The sequence below is a fragment of the Dama dama genome, chromosome 4, assembly GCF_033118175.1.
Source record: "Dama dama isolate Ldn47 chromosome 4, ASM3311817v1, whole genome shotgun sequence".
NCBI lineage: Eukaryota > Metazoa > Chordata > Mammalia > Artiodactyla > Cervidae > Dama > Dama dama.
Genome location: NC_083684.1, coordinates 67,854,749 through 67,873,911, shown reverse-complemented (window position 1 = coordinate 67,873,911; position 19,163 = coordinate 67,854,749). Strand labels below are relative to the sequence as shown.

At 41.5% G+C, this 19,163-nt stretch overlaps 1 protein-coding gene across 5 annotated transcripts in view; it reads right to left on the bottom strand.

The window, feature by feature from the left end:
• LOC133054846 (cationic amino acid transporter 3-like) overlaps positions 1–19,163 on the bottom strand; it is a 37,470-nt gene that overhangs the window by 2,507 nt on the left and 15,800 nt on the right. For 3 of the 5 annotated variants that reach the window (XM_061140177.1, XM_061140178.1, XM_061140179.1), the window contains 4 exons: positions 4,660–4,859; positions 4,310–4,537; positions 3,930–4,038; positions 3,285–3,767 (listed from right to left, as the gene is read on the bottom strand). In XM_061140177.1, coding sequence (XP_060996160.1) covers positions 3,650–3,767; positions 3,930–4,038; positions 4,310–4,537; positions 4,660–4,859 — 655 coding nt within the window. In that variant the 3' untranslated portion in view covers positions 3,285–3,649. Of the gene's footprint in view, positions 1–2,823; positions 3,768–3,929; positions 4,039–4,309; positions 4,538–4,659; positions 4,860–19,163 lie in introns of those variants that run through there. The other 2 variants (XM_061140180.1, XM_061140176.1) reach the window with 2 other exon arrangements.

Below are 19,163 nucleotides of genomic sequence, written 5' to 3'. Positions count from 1 at the left end.
ACAATGGAATCAAAACCAAGAAACATGTAGAAACATAATGCTGCTCCTCAGAGAACCCCATCAAGGCCAAAAGGCACAATCCTTCCAGAACGCAGAAAGCCCAAGCTATGGCGAGAGAAGCAGCAAGAAAGAATGTGGGTGAGGTGTGTTCAGCCATGTATACTGGACTCCTCCCTTAATATGACAAATCTTGGGCCCCAGGACCCCCTCCACCTGGATCCATTAGGCCAGGTTTCTTTAGGTTAGTTTCTCAGTTGTGTCCGACTTCAAACCCATGGACTGTAGCCCAACAGGATCCTCTGTGAATGGGATATTCCAGGCAAGAATACTAGAGTGGGGTGCCATTCTCTTCTTCAGGGGATCAGGAAGACCCAGGAATTGAACCCTGGTCTCCTGCATCTCTGGAGAAGGCAATGGCACCCCACCACAGTACACTTGCCTGGAAAATCCCATACACAGAGGAGCCTGGTAGGCTACAGTCCATGGGGTCGCTATGAGTGGGACACGACTGGGCGACTTCCCTTTCACTTTCATGCATTGGAGAAGGAAATGGCAACCCACTCCAGTGTTATTGCCTGGAGAATCCCAGGGATGGGGAGACTGGTGCGCTGCTGTCTATGGGGTTGCACACAGTCGGACACGACTGAAGCGACTTAGCAGCAGCAGTAGCTCCTGCATTGCAGGCGGGTTCTTTACTCTCTGAGCCACCAGGGAAGCCCAAGATCTCTTCAACCCCCAGATTCCCAGCTTCAACATCTGGAAGTTCTCATTTCACGTACTGTTGAAGCCTAGCTTGGAGTATTTTGAGCATTACTTTGCTAACATGGGAGATGAGTGCAATTGTGCGGTAGTTTGAACATTCTTTGGAAATGCCTTTCTTTGGTATTGAAATGAAAACTGATCTTTTCCAGTCCTCTGGTCACTGCTGAGTTTTCCAAATTTGCTGGCATACTAAGTACAGCACTTTCACAGCCATGATCAAAACTATCCCCAAGAAAAGGAAATGCAAAAAGGCAAAAAGGTTGTCTGAGGAGGCCTTAGAACTAACTTAGAGAAGAAGAGAAAGGCAAAGGAGAAAAGGAAAGATAATATCCATCTGAATGCAGAGTTCCAAAGAATAACAAGGAGCGATTAGAAAGCCTTCCTAAGTGATCAATGCAAAAAAAAAAAAAAGGAAAACAATAGAATGGGAAAGACTAGAGATCTCTCCAAGAAAACTAGAGATACCAAGGGAACATTTCATGCAAAAATGGGTGGGCACAATAAAGGACAGAAACAGTATGAACCTAACAGAAACAAAAGATATTAAGAAGAGGTGACAAGAATACAGAGAAGAACTATACCAAAAAGATCTTAATGACCCAGACAACCACAATGATGTGAGCCAGACATCTTGGAGTGTGAAGTGAAGTGGGCCATAGGAAGCATCATTACAAACAAAGCTGGTGGAGGTGATGGAATTCCAGCTGAGCTATTTCTCCTCCACCGATTCCTGGAAATTACCCTTCTCCTCTCTGTCTTGATGAATGTGACCACTCCAGATACTCCATTTAAGGGGAATCACAGAATATTTGCCCTTTCTGTCAGGTTTATGTCACTTAAAAGAATGTCCACAAGGTTTCTTCATGTTGTAGTATGTGTTAGAATTCACTTCCTTTTTAGTGGTAAATAATACTCTATTATTTGTGCTTGCCACATCGGTTCATCTATTTCTCAGTCAGTGGGCACGTGGATTGCTCTCATGCTTCAGTTATTGTGAATAATGCTGCTGTGAACGTGGGTGTACAAATATCTCTTCCAGAGTGTACTTTCAATTCTTCTGGGTATATCTTCAGAGGTAGAATTGCTAGATCATGGGGTTCTAAGATTTTTATATGTTGGTGATGGAGAAAATGTTCACATATTGAGGGGAGGTCAATTTGGCTTATACATGGTTCAGCCTGAACTGTGTGTGAACCAAGGCTGCATTGTCCAACCCTCATAGCTCATCTACTTTAACCCCTCGGGTAAAGAACATCTATTTTGAGGATAAGGATAAGTAACTCCCTTCTCATGGGCTTCCCAGGTGGCTCAGTGGTGAAGAATCCGCCTGCCAAGCAGGAGACACCAGTTTGATCCCTGGGTTGGGAAGATCCCCTGGAGGATATGGCAACCCACTCCAGTATTCTTGCCTGGAGAATCCCATGGACAGGGGAGCCTGATGGGCTATAGTCCATAGGGTCGCAAATGATGAGACTCGACTGAGCAAACACACAAATCACTAAGACAGGCTTACTGATTGATTCTGCAAGAATTAAGGGAATCCTGGATTTCTCATTCCCAGAATAAAGAAATCTCTCAGGGGGTTTCCGACCAAGTGAACATCAGTTTGAGCAAATTCTGGGAGATAGTGTAGGACTTGGAAGCCCGGCATGCTGCAGTCCATGGTGTCACAGAGAGTAGGACATGACTTGACGACTGAACAACAACGAGATTTTACAGAAAGTCGGTATCTAGTTTTCCCCACATTGTCCAATCTCTCTATGCCTTAATAAAGTCTATCCAACCAGACCCCATTGAACAAATGATCTAAGTAGTAAAGGTATAAAAGCTTTAAAATCTGTAATAGCCCAGGCTCCAGCATCAGGCCATCCTAACTATAAATTACCATTTTCACTCTTTGCACTTGAAGATAGAAGATTCGCTCTGAGCATATTAACTCAGAGACATGGTGACCCATATGGGCCCATTGGCTATTCTGGACTCTGAGTTAGATTTGTAACAGAAGGCAGGTTCAGCCATCTGCTGTTCAACAGACAATAAATCAAGGGGCAAGCTTTCGTAGACAAGAAAGATGCTTTATTCAGAAAACCAGTGATCTGGGGAAAACATGGACTTGCATCCATGACAGTTCTGCTCAGCCATGGCCATCTTTAAAGGGAAATAATCTCAGTTAATTGGTAAGACATGAAGTCAGATTCACTGTCATTTCTCCATTGCCACAAGGCTGTTGACTTCCTATTTTCCCCGGGACACTGTCTTGCTCGAGTGACCCACCTGAAACCGGAGATTCTCTTGCCCGTGTGGTCCACCTGCATGTTTACTAAGGGGAAGCTAGGGGAGGAAAGTCAGTCATTCTTAAACCAATTTTTTTTTTTTTTTTGGCTACACCATAGGGCATGCAGGGTCTTTGTTCCCCAACCAGGGATAGAACCCATGCCTCGTGCACTGGGAGTGTGGAGTCTTAGCCACTGGACTGCCAGGGAAGTCCCTGGAGTATAACTCTTCACATAATACGTCCTCACCTGAGTTTCCTTCCAGTGGGGCAGTCTTTGTGTTCTTGTTAAAAATAAGTACAAAAAGGTGCTTCTAATGTGCCCATTAATAATTTATTTCTTCCTCTACTTGCTGGTTACATTGTGGTAATTTGTGAAAATTCATCTTGCTGCACACTTATGAAGCATGTACTTAGAAGTATGTATAGTATGCTTTTAAAAGTTTACTGAAAATTGCACAATGGTCCAGTCACTTTGTCCACTAGCAATAAACACAGGGCTTTAGATGCCTCCACCTTCACACTCCACGGAGGCTCAGGTGTCCCTTGAACCAGCAGATCTTCCTGGGCATGGAGGGATTCCATGCAGCATCTACTTCCTGTGGGTAAGATGACTCAGCACCGGGATGCTTTTGTCAAGAGTCTGGGAGGTGGAGGCTGGTGGCCGGTGGCTGTTGATGATTGCTCCCTGCCAGGCTGTGTCGGATCCCATATCCAAAGTATATGAGAAATCCTAGTAGGGAGATGAGACAATAAGAAGAAAATGTAGGTGCTCCACTCACTTACAACTGCCCAGTAGACCTCTTATGGCGTCTGATACAGTGTGGGGAGAAATAGTAGGAAGATGTTGGGTTCAGTCATTCAAGAAACCTCTTTATCCCAGAAAGCAACTTACCAATGGCATTCCAGATGCCAAACAGGGCCCAGGTCCCAGAGGTCGTCTGCATCATCAGGTAAACATTCACGAAGATGCTGACCAGTGGGAGGACAGGCAGAGCAGGAACCTGTGGGCAGAGTCAGTTCATCCCTGGACACAGCCCAGATGTCTGAAAGGGAGACCCTATCCCATGTGGGTGGGAGACTCCTGTCCTCCTCAGGCTGTGCATTCAGGGCCTACTGAGATTGTGTATGCAAAGCCCTGAGTGTGAATCAGGGAAGAGTCCATTGGTTTCAGTAACTCCCCTCATTCTCTGTCCAGGAAAGGATATTTTGCCATCAAAGGACAGAGACTTCATTCACTCAAGGTGGACACTTCGGGCACATAAGCTCACTTACCCTGAATGGAAGAGGAGAGGGGTCCTGGGGCTGCCTCCAGATGATGATCGTGACCCCAGTGATGAGCAACAGCAGCAGCACAGCCACTGTTGTGAGCACAGGGTCTCCAGAGAACACCTGGCTGGGCCACTGGGCCAGGATCAGGCTCAGGATGGTCAGCAGGAGAACTGCAAGGGTCAAGGAGCACCCAGAAGACAAAGACGTCAGGACCTCGGGTCACATCCTTCCCTGAAACCACCAACATCAGGAAGGGCCATGATATCTGCAAGACTCCTCCACTGACAAAATAGACACACTCACTCCATCCTGTCAATTTCAAAATATGACCAAAGAGAAGTCTCAGCGCTCACCAAGCAGGAAGGCACATCCATAGACAATCTGGCCAGATTTCTGGGTGGGGGTGGTGCTGATAGGCAACCACAGACTCGTTAGAGTCTTTGAGGTTCCTGCTTCAGGTTCAGATTCCAAAGGATTTTTCTTAACTAGAGGCTTCATCTGAATTTTGTCTTCTATTTTCTCATTCTTGCTTAAATTCCAGTCTGGCTGGTACCTGAATTAGAGATATAATAGGAATATTAACAGCAGTCCCTACTCATTCAAAAAAGGGCAGCCTAATGCACCATTTTCCTGCCTTAAGCAGAGCAGGTGTTTAGAAGGCTAAAGAGTGAGGAGCGGGGGCGGGGGTGGGTGGGAGGGGTGGTGAGGTTAAGATGGCAGAGGAATAGGATGGGGTGACCACTTTCTCCCCCACAAATTCATCAAAAGAACATTTGAACACTGAGCAAACTCCACAAAGCAACTTCTGAACGCTGGCAGAGGACATCAGCCACCCAGAAAAGCAGCCCGTTGTGTTTGAAAGGAGGTAGGACAAAATATAAAAAATAAAAAGTGAGACAAAATAGTCAGGGACAGATATTGGTCCTGGGAAGGGATTCTTAAAAGAGAAGTTTCCAAACACCAGGAAACCCTCTCACCATCGGGCCTGTGGGGAGTTTTGGAATCTCAGAGGGCAACATAACCAGGAGGAAAAATAAACAAATAAAACCCACAGATTATGTCCCTAACAGCAACTCCCAGTGAAGAAGTACCCCAAATGCTCGCATCCACCACCAGCAAGTGGGGGCTGAACGGGGAGGTGCAGGCTGCATTGCTTAGGGTAAGAACCGGACCTGAATGCATTGAGGGCAATCTGAGGGAGCTAACGTGAGACAGCAACCTAAACTGTAGGATAGCCAGAGAGAGGATGGAAAAAGAGAAAAGAGAGAGCAAGAACTATCCTGCGCAAAGCCCTAACCTAAGGCACTGCCACCCGCTCACAGAACAAAGGACTGAGCGAATACCAGAGGAGAGATAGCAGGCTGTGGACCGGCCCATTCCCTGCCAGAGACAAGCAGGCAGGAGGTGGGGGCGGGGAACCAGAGCCAGAAAGGGGCAATCTCAGCCCCAGAGAGGGCATCCCATACCAAACTGCAAACAGGCTTCCAGTTTCTAACCAAGACTTCCTGAGATTCTGTGTGGTTGACATCCATTGGGAGGGTTGCAGCCAGAGATCAGCCCCCCAGAAGAGACATATGGCACCCTGGAGATGGGCGTTCCCTGGAAACCAAGCGGCTGGGACCCGGGTGGTGATAAGATGCACCACACCTGGGGAGAGTGCTCTTGCCAAGCACCTGCTTGCCTGAGCTGCTCTGAAAGTGAAGGGCACAAAAGGCAAGCACAACCGAGTCTGTGCCTCTGTGGAGTGCCTGAAAACCTGAACCTGAGCAGCTTAGACCTGGGAAGTGCAGGCAACCCAGGGCCCGCTCCCTGCAGAGCAACCTGGAGCCTAAGGAGTGTAGACTGGGAAAGCACACATGCCATGAGCGGGGGCAAACCCAGTGTGGCCGAGACACTGCGCGCACTCCCCACATGCAAGTGATGTTTGTTTGCAGTGCCCCTCCCTCCCCACAGCACGACTGAACAAGTGAGCCTAAATAAGTGACCACCTTTGCCCCATGTCAGGGCGGAAATTAGACACTGAAGAGACCTGCAAACAGAAGAAGCCAAGTAAACAGAGGGAAGTGACAGGTGCAACAGATTAAAATCCCTGTAATTAACACCGACTACATTGGAAGGGGCCTATATATCTTGAGAAATATAAGCTGAAACAAGGAACTACCTGAAACTGAACTGACCCTACACTGCCTGCAACAGCTCCACAGAAAAACCTAAATATATTTTTAATATTATAATTCTTTTTATTTTTTTCCCTTTTTAAAAGTCCTCTGTTACTCCTCTAATTTTCATTTCTATAACCTACTATTACCTTGAAAAAAAAAAAAGACCCTATTTTTTTTTTTAATTTTTTTATTAGTTGGAGGCTAATTACTTCACAACATTTCAGTGGGTTTTGTCATACATTGATATGAATCAGCCATGGATTTACACGTCTTCCCCATCCCAATCCCCCCTCCCACCTCCCTCTCCACCCGATTCCTCTCGAAACATCCCACCCTCGCCTTCTCGCAGAGAGTTCAAAAGTCTGTTCTGTATTTCTGTGTCTCTTTTTCTGTTTTGCATATAGGGTTATCGTTACCATCTTTCTAAATTTCATATATATGTGTTAGTATGCTGTAATGTTCTTTATCTTTCTGGCTTACTTCACTCTGTATAATGGGCTCCAGCTTCATCCATCTCATTAGGACTGGTTCAAATGAATTCTTTTTAATGGCTGAGTAATATTCCATGGTGTATATGTACCACAGCTTCCTTATCCATTCATCTGCTGATGGGCATCTAGGTTGCTTCCATGTCCTGGCTATTATAAACAGTGCTGCGATGAACATTGGGGTGCACGTGTTTCTTTCAGATCTGGTTTCCTCAGTGTGTATGCCCAGAAGTGGGATTGCTGGGTCATATGGCAGTTCTATTTCCAGTTTTTTAAGAAATCTCCACACTGTTTTCCATAGCGGCTGTACTAGTTTGCATTCCCACCAACAGTGTAAGAGGGTTCCCTTTTCTCCACACCCTCTCCAGCATTTATTGCTTATAGACTTTTGGACAGCAGCCATCCTGACTGGCGTGTAATGGTACCTCATTGTGGTTTTGATTTGCATTTCTCTAATAATGAGTGATGTTGAGCATCTTTTCATGTGTTTGTTAGCCATCTGTATGTCTTCTTTGGAGAAATGTCTGTTTAGTTCTTTGACCCATTTTTTTATTGGGTCATTTATTTTTCTGGAATTGAGCTTCAGGAGTTGCTTGTATATTTTTGAGATTAATTCTTTGTCAGTTGCTTTGTTTGCTATTATTTTCTCCCAATCTGAGGGCTGTCTTTTCACCTTACTTATAGTTTCCTTTGTAGTGCAAAAGCTTTTAAGTTTCATTAGGTCCCATTTGTTTAGTTTTGCTTTTATTTCCAATATTCTGGGAGGTGGGTCATAGAGGATCTTGCTTTGATTTATGTCGGAGAGTGTTTTGCCTATGTTCTCCTCTAGGAGTTTTATAGTTTCTGGTCTTACATTTAGATCTTTAATCCATTTTGAGTTTATTTTTGTGTATGGTGTTAGAAAGTGTTCTAGTTTCATTCTTTTACAAGTGGTTGACCAGTTTTCCCAGCACCACTTGTTAAAGAGGTTGTCTTTTTTCCATTGTATATCCTTGCCTCCTTTGTCGAAGATAAGGTGTCCATAGGTTCGTGGATTTATCTCTGGGCTTTCTATTCTCTTCCATTGATCTATATTTCTGTCTTTGTGCCAGTACCATACTGTCTTGATGACTGTGGCTTTGTAGTAGAGTCTGAAGTCAGGCAGGTTGATTCCTCCAGTTCCATTCTTCTTTCTCAAGATTACTTTGGCTATTTGAGGTTTTTTGTATTTCCATACAAATTGTGAAATTATTTGTTCTAGTTCTGTGAAAAATACCATTGGTAGCTTGATAGGGATTGCATTGAATCTATAGACTGCTTTGGGTAGAATAGCCATTTTGACAATATTGATTCTTCCAATCCATGAACACGGTATGTTTCTCCATCTGTTTGTGTCCTCTTTGATTTCTTTCATCAGTGTTTTATAGTTTTCTATGTATAAGTCTTTTGTTTCTTTAGGTAGATATACTCCTAAGTATTTTATTCTTTTTGTTGCAATGGTGAATGGTATTGTTTCCTTAATTTCTCTTTCTGTTTTTTCATTGTTAGTATATAGGAATGCAAGGGATTTCTGTGTATTAATTTTATATCCTGCAACTTTACTATATTCATTGATTAGCTCTAGTAATTTTCTAGTAGAGTCTTTAGGGTTTTCTGTGTAGAGGATCATGTCATCTGCAAACAGTGAGAGTTTCACTTCTTCTTTTCCTATCTGGATTCCTTTTACTTCTTTTTCTGCTCTGATTGCTGTGGCCAAAACTTCCAACACTATGTTGAATAGTAGTGGTGAGAGTGGGCATCCTTGTCTTGTTCCTGATTTCAGGGGAAATGCTTTCAATTTTTCACCATTGAGGGTGATGCTTGCTGTGGGTTTGTCATATATAGCTTTTATTATGTTGAGGTATGCTCCTTCTATTCCTGCTTTTTGGAGAGTTTTAATCATAAATGAGTGTTGAATTTTGTCAAAGGCTTTCTCTGCATCTATTGAGATAATCATATGGTTTTTATCTTTCAACTTGTTAATGTGGTGTATTACATTGATTGATTTGCGGATATTGAAGAATCCTTGCATTCCTGGGATAAAGCCCACTTGGTCGTGGTGTATGATTTTTTTAATATGGTGTTGGATTCTGTTCACTAGAATTTTGTTAAGGATTTTTGCATCTATGTTCATCAGTGATATTGGCCTGTAGTTTTCTTTTTTTGTGGCAACTTTGTCTGGTTTTGGAATTAGGGTGATGGTGGCCTCATAGAATGAGTTTGGAAGTTTACCTTCTTCTGCAATTTTCTGGAAGAGTTTGAGTAAGATAGGTGTTAGCTCTTCTCTAAATTTTGGGTAGAATTCAGCTGTGAAGCCATCTGGTCCTGGGCTTTTGTTTGCTGGAAGATTTTTGATGACAGTTTCGATTTCCTTGCTTGTGATGGGTCTGTTAAGATCTTCTATTTCTTCCTGATTCAGTTTTGGAAAGTTATACTTTTCTAAGAATTTGTCCATTTCATCCAAGTTGTCCATTTTATTGGCATAGAGCTGCTGGTAGTAGTCTCTTATGATCCTTTGTATTTCAGTGTTGTCTGTTGTGATCTCTCCATTTTCATTTCTAATTTTGCTAATTTGGTTCTTCTCTCTTTGTTTCTTAATGAGTCTTGTTAATGGTTTGTCAATTTTGTTTATTTTTTCAAAAAACCAGCTTTTAGCTTTGTTGATTTTTGCTATGGTCTCTTTAGTTTCTATTGCATTTATTTCTGCCTTAATTTTTAAGATTTCTTTCCTTCTGCTAACCCTGGGGTTCTTCATTTCTTCCTTCTCTAATTGCTTTAGGTGTAGAGTTAGGTTATTTATTTGGCTTTTTTCTTGTTTCTTGATGTAAGTCTGTAATGCTATGAACCTTCCCCTTAGCACTGCTTTTACAGTGTCCCATAGGTTTTGGGTTGTTGTGTTTTCATTTTCATTCGTTTCTATACATATTTTGATTTCTTTTTTGATTTCTTCTATGATTTGTTGGTTATTCAGAAGCGTGTTATTTAGCCTCCATGTGTTTGAATTTTTAACAATTTTCTTCCTGTAATTGAGATCTAATCTTACTGCACTGTGGTCAGAAAAGATGTCTGGAATGATTTCAATTTTTTTGAATTTTCCAAGACTAGATTTATGACCCAGGATGTGATCTATTCTGGAGAATGTTCCGTGTGCACTTGAGAAAAAGGTGAAGTTGATTGTTTTGGGGTGAAATGTCCTATAGATATCAATTAGGTCTATCTGGTCCATTGTGTCATTTAAGGTTTGTGTTTCCTTGTTAATTTTCTGTTTAGTTGATCTATCCATAGTTGTGAGTGGGGTATTAAAGTCTCCCACTATTATTGTGTTACTATTAATTTCCTCTTTCATACTCGTTAGTGTTTGCCGTATATATTGTGGTGCTCCTATGTTGGGTGCATATATATTTATAATTGTTACATCTTCTTCTTGGATTGATCCTTTGATCATTATGTAGTGTCCTTCTTTGTCTCTTTTCACAGCCTTTATTTGAAAGTCTATTTTATCTGATATGAGTATTGCGACTCCTGCTTTCTTTTGGAAAAAGACCCTATTTTTAAAGCAAACTTCATATATATTTCCTATACTTTTTGTGATTTTTTTTGTTATATTTTTGTATTTTTAAGAGTCTAACCTCTACTCAAGATTTTTAATCTTTGTTTTATGGTATTTGTTATCAATTTTGTACATTTAAGAATACAATCTTCAGTACCCATTTTTACTGAGGAGTGTGATTACTGGCTAGATTACTCTCTCCCCCTTTTGACTCTCCCTTTTCTCCCCCAGGTCACCTCTATCTCCTCCCTCCACCTTCTCTTCTCAACCCAACTCCATGAGCCTCTCTGAGGGTTCCAGACTGTGGAGAGCACACAAGGAATTGATAACTGGCTAGATTGCTCTCTCCCCTTTTGATTCCCCCTCTTCTCCTCCTGTTCACCTCTATCTCCGTCCTCCGTCTTCTCTTCTCCATGTAACTATGTGAACTTCTCTAGGTGTCCCTTGCTGTGGAGAATCTTTTCACGATTAACCTAGAAGTTTTATCATCAGTGCTGTATGGATGGAGAAGTCTCAAGGCTACTGTAAGAATAAGACTGAAAACCAGAGGCAGGAGGCTTAAGCCCAAAACCTGAGAACACCAGAGAACTCCTGACTCCAGGGAACATTAATTGATAAGAGATCTTCCAAAAGCTTCCATACCTACACTGAAACCAAGCATCACCCAAGAGCCAACAAGTTCCAGAGCAAGGCATACCACGCACATTCTCCAGCAATGCAGGAACATAGCCCTGAGCTTCAATATACAGGCTGCCCAAAGGCACACCAAACCCACAGACATCACAAAACTCACTACTGGACAATTCATTGCACTCCAGAGAGAAAAAATCCAGCTCCATCCACCAGAACACGGATGCAAGCTTCTCTAACCAGGAAATCTTGACAAGCAGCTCGTCCAACCCAATCCACAGGGAGGAACCTGTGGAGGTGCCACAAACTGCCAGAATACCAAAAGGCCCCCCCAAACACAGCAATCTAAACAAGATGAAAAGGCAGAGACTGGCTGCGACGGGATTCGGGACCTGCCAGTCCCTGGAGCTCTTGCCTCCTCGGAGAACGTCAATTGGCCCTGATGGGGACCCGTAGGGAAAGGGTCTTTAAGAAAAGGGCACCCAGGCCGGAGCCGACCCCCGGCGAGTTGCGGCAAAACTCAGGCTAGGCAGGGAGGATTGAATCTAAGCAGCCATGGCAGTTAGGGCACCAGAACGCAGGGAGCATAGAGCTCAGGAGGAACCAGAAAGCTTGGGTAAAAGGCGTCCGGCCGGAACTTCCTCCGGTGAGGGCGAGGAGGTCTACTACCTGAGGGAACCGGCCTTTCACTTCTGTGTTACGCGCGTCAGCGCACCCTCTGAGCATCCAAGGCGAAGGAAATTGTGCCTTGCTACCCTCAGTACCGAGGCTCCCCCTTCACCCTTCGGGTAGGCGCGGGCGCTGGAGCCGGAAGCACAACTTTTTAACGGTTCTTTGCCCTCTTTGAAGCCGAGCCAGCCCTGTGGACGCCTTGGAGACCCTGGAGACTTTCTTCCTGCACAAAGCAGGCGGCTTCCATCCCCTCTCTCGCCTTTCTCTTGTAAGAAGTGTGGGAACGTGTCGCGGAGGTTTAAGAGCTGCGCACGTTGCAGGACTCCCCTTTAAGGATCTCGAAGGGCCCACAGTTTTGCTGCGTCGGGCGCCTACCCTCACTTGTAATTTGACATTGAAAGCTTTCGTGAGATTACACACTGCTCCAGGGAAGCCACTCAGTGTGAGATGGCCTCCCTCCGTCTCGATTCTCGTATGCCGAGCTACTGCTAGTCGGGTATGTGGACACCCGTGAGATCCTACCTGTGAAGGTCCAGGACTTAGATGATGTGCTTGGAGAGACTCAGTTAAGACAAGCCTTATGTAGACTCCTCTGTGGAGTGCAGAAAAGGGAGCGGACTGTGGGCTGAAGGAGTAGCGATGGCAAGTAGGAGGTGACTCCTGTTTAGATCCAAAAAGGAGGACATCTTTTGGAGAAAGCACAAGCGACCTTTTGAAAACCGCTGGGTGGTGATAAAAGAGCTTTCCAGAGAGGATAGCATGGGGCAAGGACCCAGGAGGCAGTGGACGTTTTCCTGAGTGCAGTGAAGAAAGCAGCCTAACTGAATTGGGGAAAAAAAAAACAACAAACAGACAAGTGGAAAGTAGTGTTGGTAACTAGGATGGGGAATGTTCAGTTTTTTTAATATTTCTGGCCCCACCACGTGACATGTGGGATTTTAGTTCCTTGACCAGGATAGAACCTGTGCCCCCTTCACTGAAGCTCATACTTATAACCACTGGACCGCCAGGGAGGTCCAAGGAATATCTGATGTTTTATTTGATAAAATATGACAAGAAATTTACCATTCATTTTTAAGTGTATAGTTATGTACATTTACTCTGCTGTGCTACCATCTTCTGAATTCAACTGTAGGAAGCTGGAATTCTTTACCCTTTAAACAGCCCTGGCCCTACCCTGCCCCGGCCTCTGGCAACCACTCTTTTACTCTCTCTATAAATTTGACTGTTCAGGTTCCTCATGTAATTGGAATCATGTTCCTTTTGTGACTGACTTATTACACTATTTCACTGAGCCTGAACCTGCTTTCATGTTGAAGCAGGTGTCAGAATTTCCCTCTCCCCCCCCTTTTTTTGCCACATTATTCATTGTAATAATCTATAAATTCTTTGGGGTTCTTTTTTGACCACACAGCATTCAGTATCTTAACCAACCAGGAATGGCACCTCCTAACAGTGGAAGCACTGAGTCTTAACCACTGGACTACCAGAGACATCCTAGAATTTCCTTGATTTTTAAAATTAAATACTATTCCATTGTATGTATGAGATATATATGTATGCATATATATATATATATATATATATATATATATATATATTCCCAAAATGAACCCTTGGGTTACTTATACCTTTTGGCTACTGTGAATAATGCTGCTGTGAACAGAAGTGTACAAATATCACTTTGAACTCTGCTTTCAATAGGATGGGGAATATATTGAAACCAGGTAGAGAGATCTACATTGTTTTAGGTCCTCAATTAGGGGTAGTAACATTGTGGAAGAACTGTTTTAGAAAGTGACCCTGAGTGTGGCAGCTCAATACAGTCTCCATTTATAGGAAGCATTTTGGAAGCTTTGATATATACTAGGCAGTGTACTACCACTTTATATAAATTATTGATATGTCATTGAATCCACAAAATAAACAGCCAGTTATTAACATCATTTTACAAGTGAGGAAAACAAGGTTCTGGGATATAGATGGGCTGAGGCGAAGCTCACCAACCATGCATACACACAAGTGATCAGAAAACAAACTTGTACAAGAGCTGGGCACTCATGGGCAGTGACTATAAAAAAAAAAGAAAGAAAAAAAAGGCAGAGAAATACTCAGCAGGTAAAGGAACATGATAAATGCCCACCAAACCAAACAAAAGAGGAGGAGAGAGGGAGTCTACCTAAAAAGGAATTCAGAATAATGATAGTAAAAATGATCCAAAATCTTTAAAGCAAAATGGAGTTACAGATAAAAAGCCTGGAGACAAGGATCAAGAAGATGCAAGAAATGTTTAACAAGGACCTAGAAGAAATAAAAAAAGAGCCAATTATAATGAATAATGCAATAATTGAGATCAAAAACACCCTGGAGGGAACCAACAGCAGAATAATGGAGGCAGAAGATAGCATAGTGAGGTAGAAGATAGAATGGTAGAAATAAATGAAGCAGAGAGGAAAAAAGAAAAAGAATTAAAAAGAACTAAAACACCCTCAGGTCCCGAGGACAACCTCAGGGACGATGTGAAACACCCCAACATTCAAATCATGGGAATCCCAGAAGAAGAAGACAAAAAAGAAAGGCCATGAAAAAATACTCGAGGAGATAATAGCTGAAAATTTCCCTAAAATGGGGAAGGAAATAGTCACACAAGTCCAAGAAACCCAGAGAGTCCCAAACAGAATAAATCCAAGGTGAAACACACCAAGACACATATTAATCAAATTAACAAAGATCAAAAACAAAGAACAAATATTAAAAGCAGCAAGGGAAAAACAACAAATAAAACACAAGAGGATTCCCATAAGGATAGCGGCTGATCTTTCAATAGAAACTCTTCAGGCCAGAAGGGAATGGCAGGACATACTTAACATGTTGAAAGAGAAAAACCTACAACCCGGATTACTGTACCAAGCAAGGATCTCATTCAAATATGAAGGAGAAATCAAAAGCTTTACAGACAAGCAAAAGCTGAGAGAATTCAGCTCCACCAAACCAGCTCGTCAATAAATGCTAAAGGATCTTCTCTAGACAGGAAACACAGAAAGGGTGTATAAACTCAAACCTGAATCAACAAAGTAAATGGCAACAGGATCATACTTATCAATAATTACCTTAAATGTAAGTGGGTTCAATGCCCCAACCAAAAGACAAAGACTGGCTGAATGGATTCAAAAACAAGACCTCTATAAATGCTGTCTACAAGAGGCGCACCTCAAAACAAGGGACACATACAGTCTGAAAGTGAAGAGCTGGAAAAAGATATTTCACACAAATGGAGACCAAAAAAAGCAGGAGTAGCAATACTCATATCAGATAAAACAAACTTTAAAACAAAGGCTGTGAAACACACAAAGAAGGACACTACATAATGATCAAAGAATCAATGCAAGAAGAAGATATAAAATTATAAATATATATGCACCAACATAGGAGCACCACAATATGTAAGACAAATGATAGCAAGTATGCAAGGGGAAATTAACAATAACACAATAATAGTGGGAGACTTCAGTACCCCACTCACACCTATGGATAGATCAACTAAACAGAAATTTAACAAGGAAACACAACTTTAAATGACACAATGGACAAGTTATACCTAATTGATATCTATAGGACATTTCACTCGAAAACAATGAATTTCACCTTTTTCTCAAGTGCACACGGAACCTTCTCCAGGACAGATCGCATCCTGGGCCATAAATCTAGGCTTGGTAAATTTAAAGAAAATTGAAATCATTCCAAGCATCGTTTCTGATCACAATACAGTAAATTTAGATGTCAATTACAGGGAAAAAACTATTAAAAATTCCAACATATGGAGCCCAAACAACACGCTTCTGAATAACCAATAAGTCACAGAAGAAATCAAACAAGGAATCAAAATATGCATAGAAACAAAAAATTAAAACACAACAACCCAACACCTATGGGACACTGTAAAAACTGTGCTAAGGGGAAAGCTCATAGCAATACAGGCTTACCTCAAGAAACAAGAAAAAAAGTCAAACAAATAACCTAACTCTACACCTAAAGCAACTAGAAAAGGAAGAAATTAAGAACCCCAGGGTAAGTAGAAGGAAAAAATCTTAAAAATTAGGGCAGAAATATATGTAAAAGAAACAAAAGAGACCATAGCAGAAATCAACAAAGCGAAAAGCTGGTTCTCTGAGAAGATAAATAACATTGACAAAACATTAGCCAGAATGTTTCATCAAGAAACAAAGGGGGAAGACTCAAATCAACAAAATTAGAAATGAAAATGGAGAAATCACAACAGACAACACAGAAATACAAAGGATGATAAGAGACTATTATCAGCAACTATATGCCAATAAAATGGACAACTTGGAAGAAATGGACAAATTCTTAGAGAAGTACAACTTTCCAAAACTGAACCAGAAGAAACAGAAAATCTTAACAGACCTAACACAAGCATGGAAATAGAAACTGTAATCAGAAATATTCCAGCAAACAAAAGCCCAGGAACAGACGGCTTCACAGCTGAATTCTACCAAAAATTTAGAGAAGACCTAACACATATCCACCTCAAACTCTTCCAGAGTATTGCAGAGGGAGGTAAACTTCCAAACTCATTCTAAGAGGCCACCATCACCCTAATACCAAAACCAGACAAAGATGCCACAAAAAAAAAAAAAAAGAAGAAGAAGAAGAAGAAAAGAAAAGAAAACTACAGGCCAATATCACTGATGAACATAGATGCAAAAATCTTTAACAAAATTCTAGTGAACAGAATCCAACAACATAGTAAAAAGATCATACATCATGACCAAGTGGGCTTTATCCCAGGAATGCAAGGATTCTTTAATATCCACAAATCAATCAATGTAATACACCACATTAACAAATTGAAAGATAAAATACATATGATGATCTCAATAGATGTAGAGAAAGCCTTAGACAAAATTCAACATCCATTTATGATTTAAAAAAAAAAAAAACAAAACCCTGCAGAAAACAGGCATAGAAGGAACATACCTCAGCATAATAAAAAGCTATATATGACAAACCCACAGGAAACATTATCCACAATAGTGAAAAATTGAAAGCATTTCCCCTAAAGTCAGAAACAAGGCAAGGGTGCCAAATCTCACCACTACCGTTTAACATAGTTTTGCAAGCTTTGGCCGTGGCAATCATAGCAGAAAAAGAAATAAGAAGAATACAGATTGGAAAAGAAGAAGTAAAAGTCTTACTGTTTGCAGATGACATGATCCTCTACATAGAAAACCCTAAAGACTCCACCAGAAAATTGCTAGAGCTAATCAATGAATATAGTAATGTTGCAAGATATAAAATTAACACACAGAAATCACTTGCATTCCTATATACTAACAATGAGAAAACAGAAAGAGAAATTAAGGAAACAATACCATTCACCATTGCAACGAAAAGAATAAAATACTTAGGAATAAGTCTACCTAAAGAAACAAAAAAACCTATATATAGAAAACTATAAAACACTGATGAAAGAAATCAAAGAGGACACAAATAGATGGAGAAATATACCATGATCATGGATTGCAAGAATCAATATCGTGAAAATGAGTATACTACCCAAAGCAATCTGTACATTCAATGCAATCCCTATCAAGCTACCAGTGGTATTTTTCACAGAACTGGAACAAATAATTTCACAATTTGTATGGAGATACAAAAAACCTCGAATAGCCAAAGCAATCTTGGGAAAGAAGAATGGATTTAGAGGAACCAACCTGCCTCACTTCAGGCTCTACTACACAGCTACAGTCATCAAGACAGTATGGTACTGACACAAAAACAGAATTATAGATCAATGGAACAAAATAGAAAGCCCAGAGATAAATCCACGCACCTATGGACACCTTATCTTTGACAAAGGAAGCAAGAATATGCAAAAGAAAAAAGACAATCTCTAACAAGTGGTTCTGGGAAAACTGGTCAACCACTTGTAAAAGAATGAAACTAGGACACTTTGTAACAACATACACAAAAATAAACTCAAAATGGATTAACCATCTAAATGGAAGCCCAGAAACTATAAAACTCCTAGAGGAAAAATAGGAAAAACAGATTCTGTCATAAATCTCAGCAGGATCCTCTATGACCCTCCTCCCACAGTAAAGGAAATAAATACAAAAATAAACAAATGGGACCTAATTAAACTTAAAAGCATTTGTACAACGAAGGAAACTGTAAGCAAGATGAAAAGACAGTCTTCAGGATGGGAGATAAGAATAGCAAGTGAAGCAACTGACAAAGAATTAATCTCAAAAATATACAAGCAGCTCCTGGGGCTCAGTTCCAGAAAAATAAATGACTCAATCAAAAAATGGGACAGAGCACTAAACAGACATTTCTCCAAAGAAGACATACAGATGGCTAACGAATACATGAAAAGATGTGGAACATCACACATTATCAGAGAAATGCAAATCAACACCACATTGAGGTACCATCTCCTGCCGGTCAGATTGGCTGCTCTCCAAAAATTAAACAATAAATGCTGGAGAGGGTGCAGAGAAAAGGGAACCCTCTTACACTGTTGGTGGGAATGCAAACTAGTACAGCCACTATGGAGAACAGTGTGGAGATTCCTTAAAAACCTGGATATAGAACTGCCATATGACCCAGCAGTCCCACTGCTGGGCATACACACCAAGGAAACCAGAATTGAAAGATACACATGTACCCCAGGGTTCATTGAAGCACTGTTTATAATAACCAGGACATGGAAGTAACCTAGATGTCCATCAGCAGACGAATGAATAAGAAAGCTGTGGTACATATACACAATGGAATGTTACTCAGCCGTTAAATAGAATACATTTGAATCAGTTCTAATGAGGTGGGTGAAGCTGAAGCCTATTATACAGAGTGAAATAAGCCAGAAAGAAAAGTACAAACACAGTATACTAGCACATGTATATGGAATTTAGGAAGATATCAAGGATAACCCTTCATGCGAGAAAGCAAAAGAGACACAGATGTATAGAACAGTCTTTTGGACTCTGGGAAAAGGCGAGGGTGGGATGATCTGAGAGAATAGCATTGAAACATGTATATTATCATATATGAAACAGATCACCAGTCGAGGTTCGATGCATGAGACAGGGTGCCCAGGGCCAGTGCACTGGGATGACCCGAAGGGATGGGATGGGGAGGGAGGTGGGAGAGGGGTTCAGGATGGGAAACACATATACACCCATGGTGGATTCATGTCAGTGTATGGCAAAAACACTACAATATTGTAAAGTAATTAGCGTCCAATTAAAATAAATATTAAAAAAAAAAAATGCTGAAGAGGATGAACTGCCATTCAGTCTTTAGGAACGTAA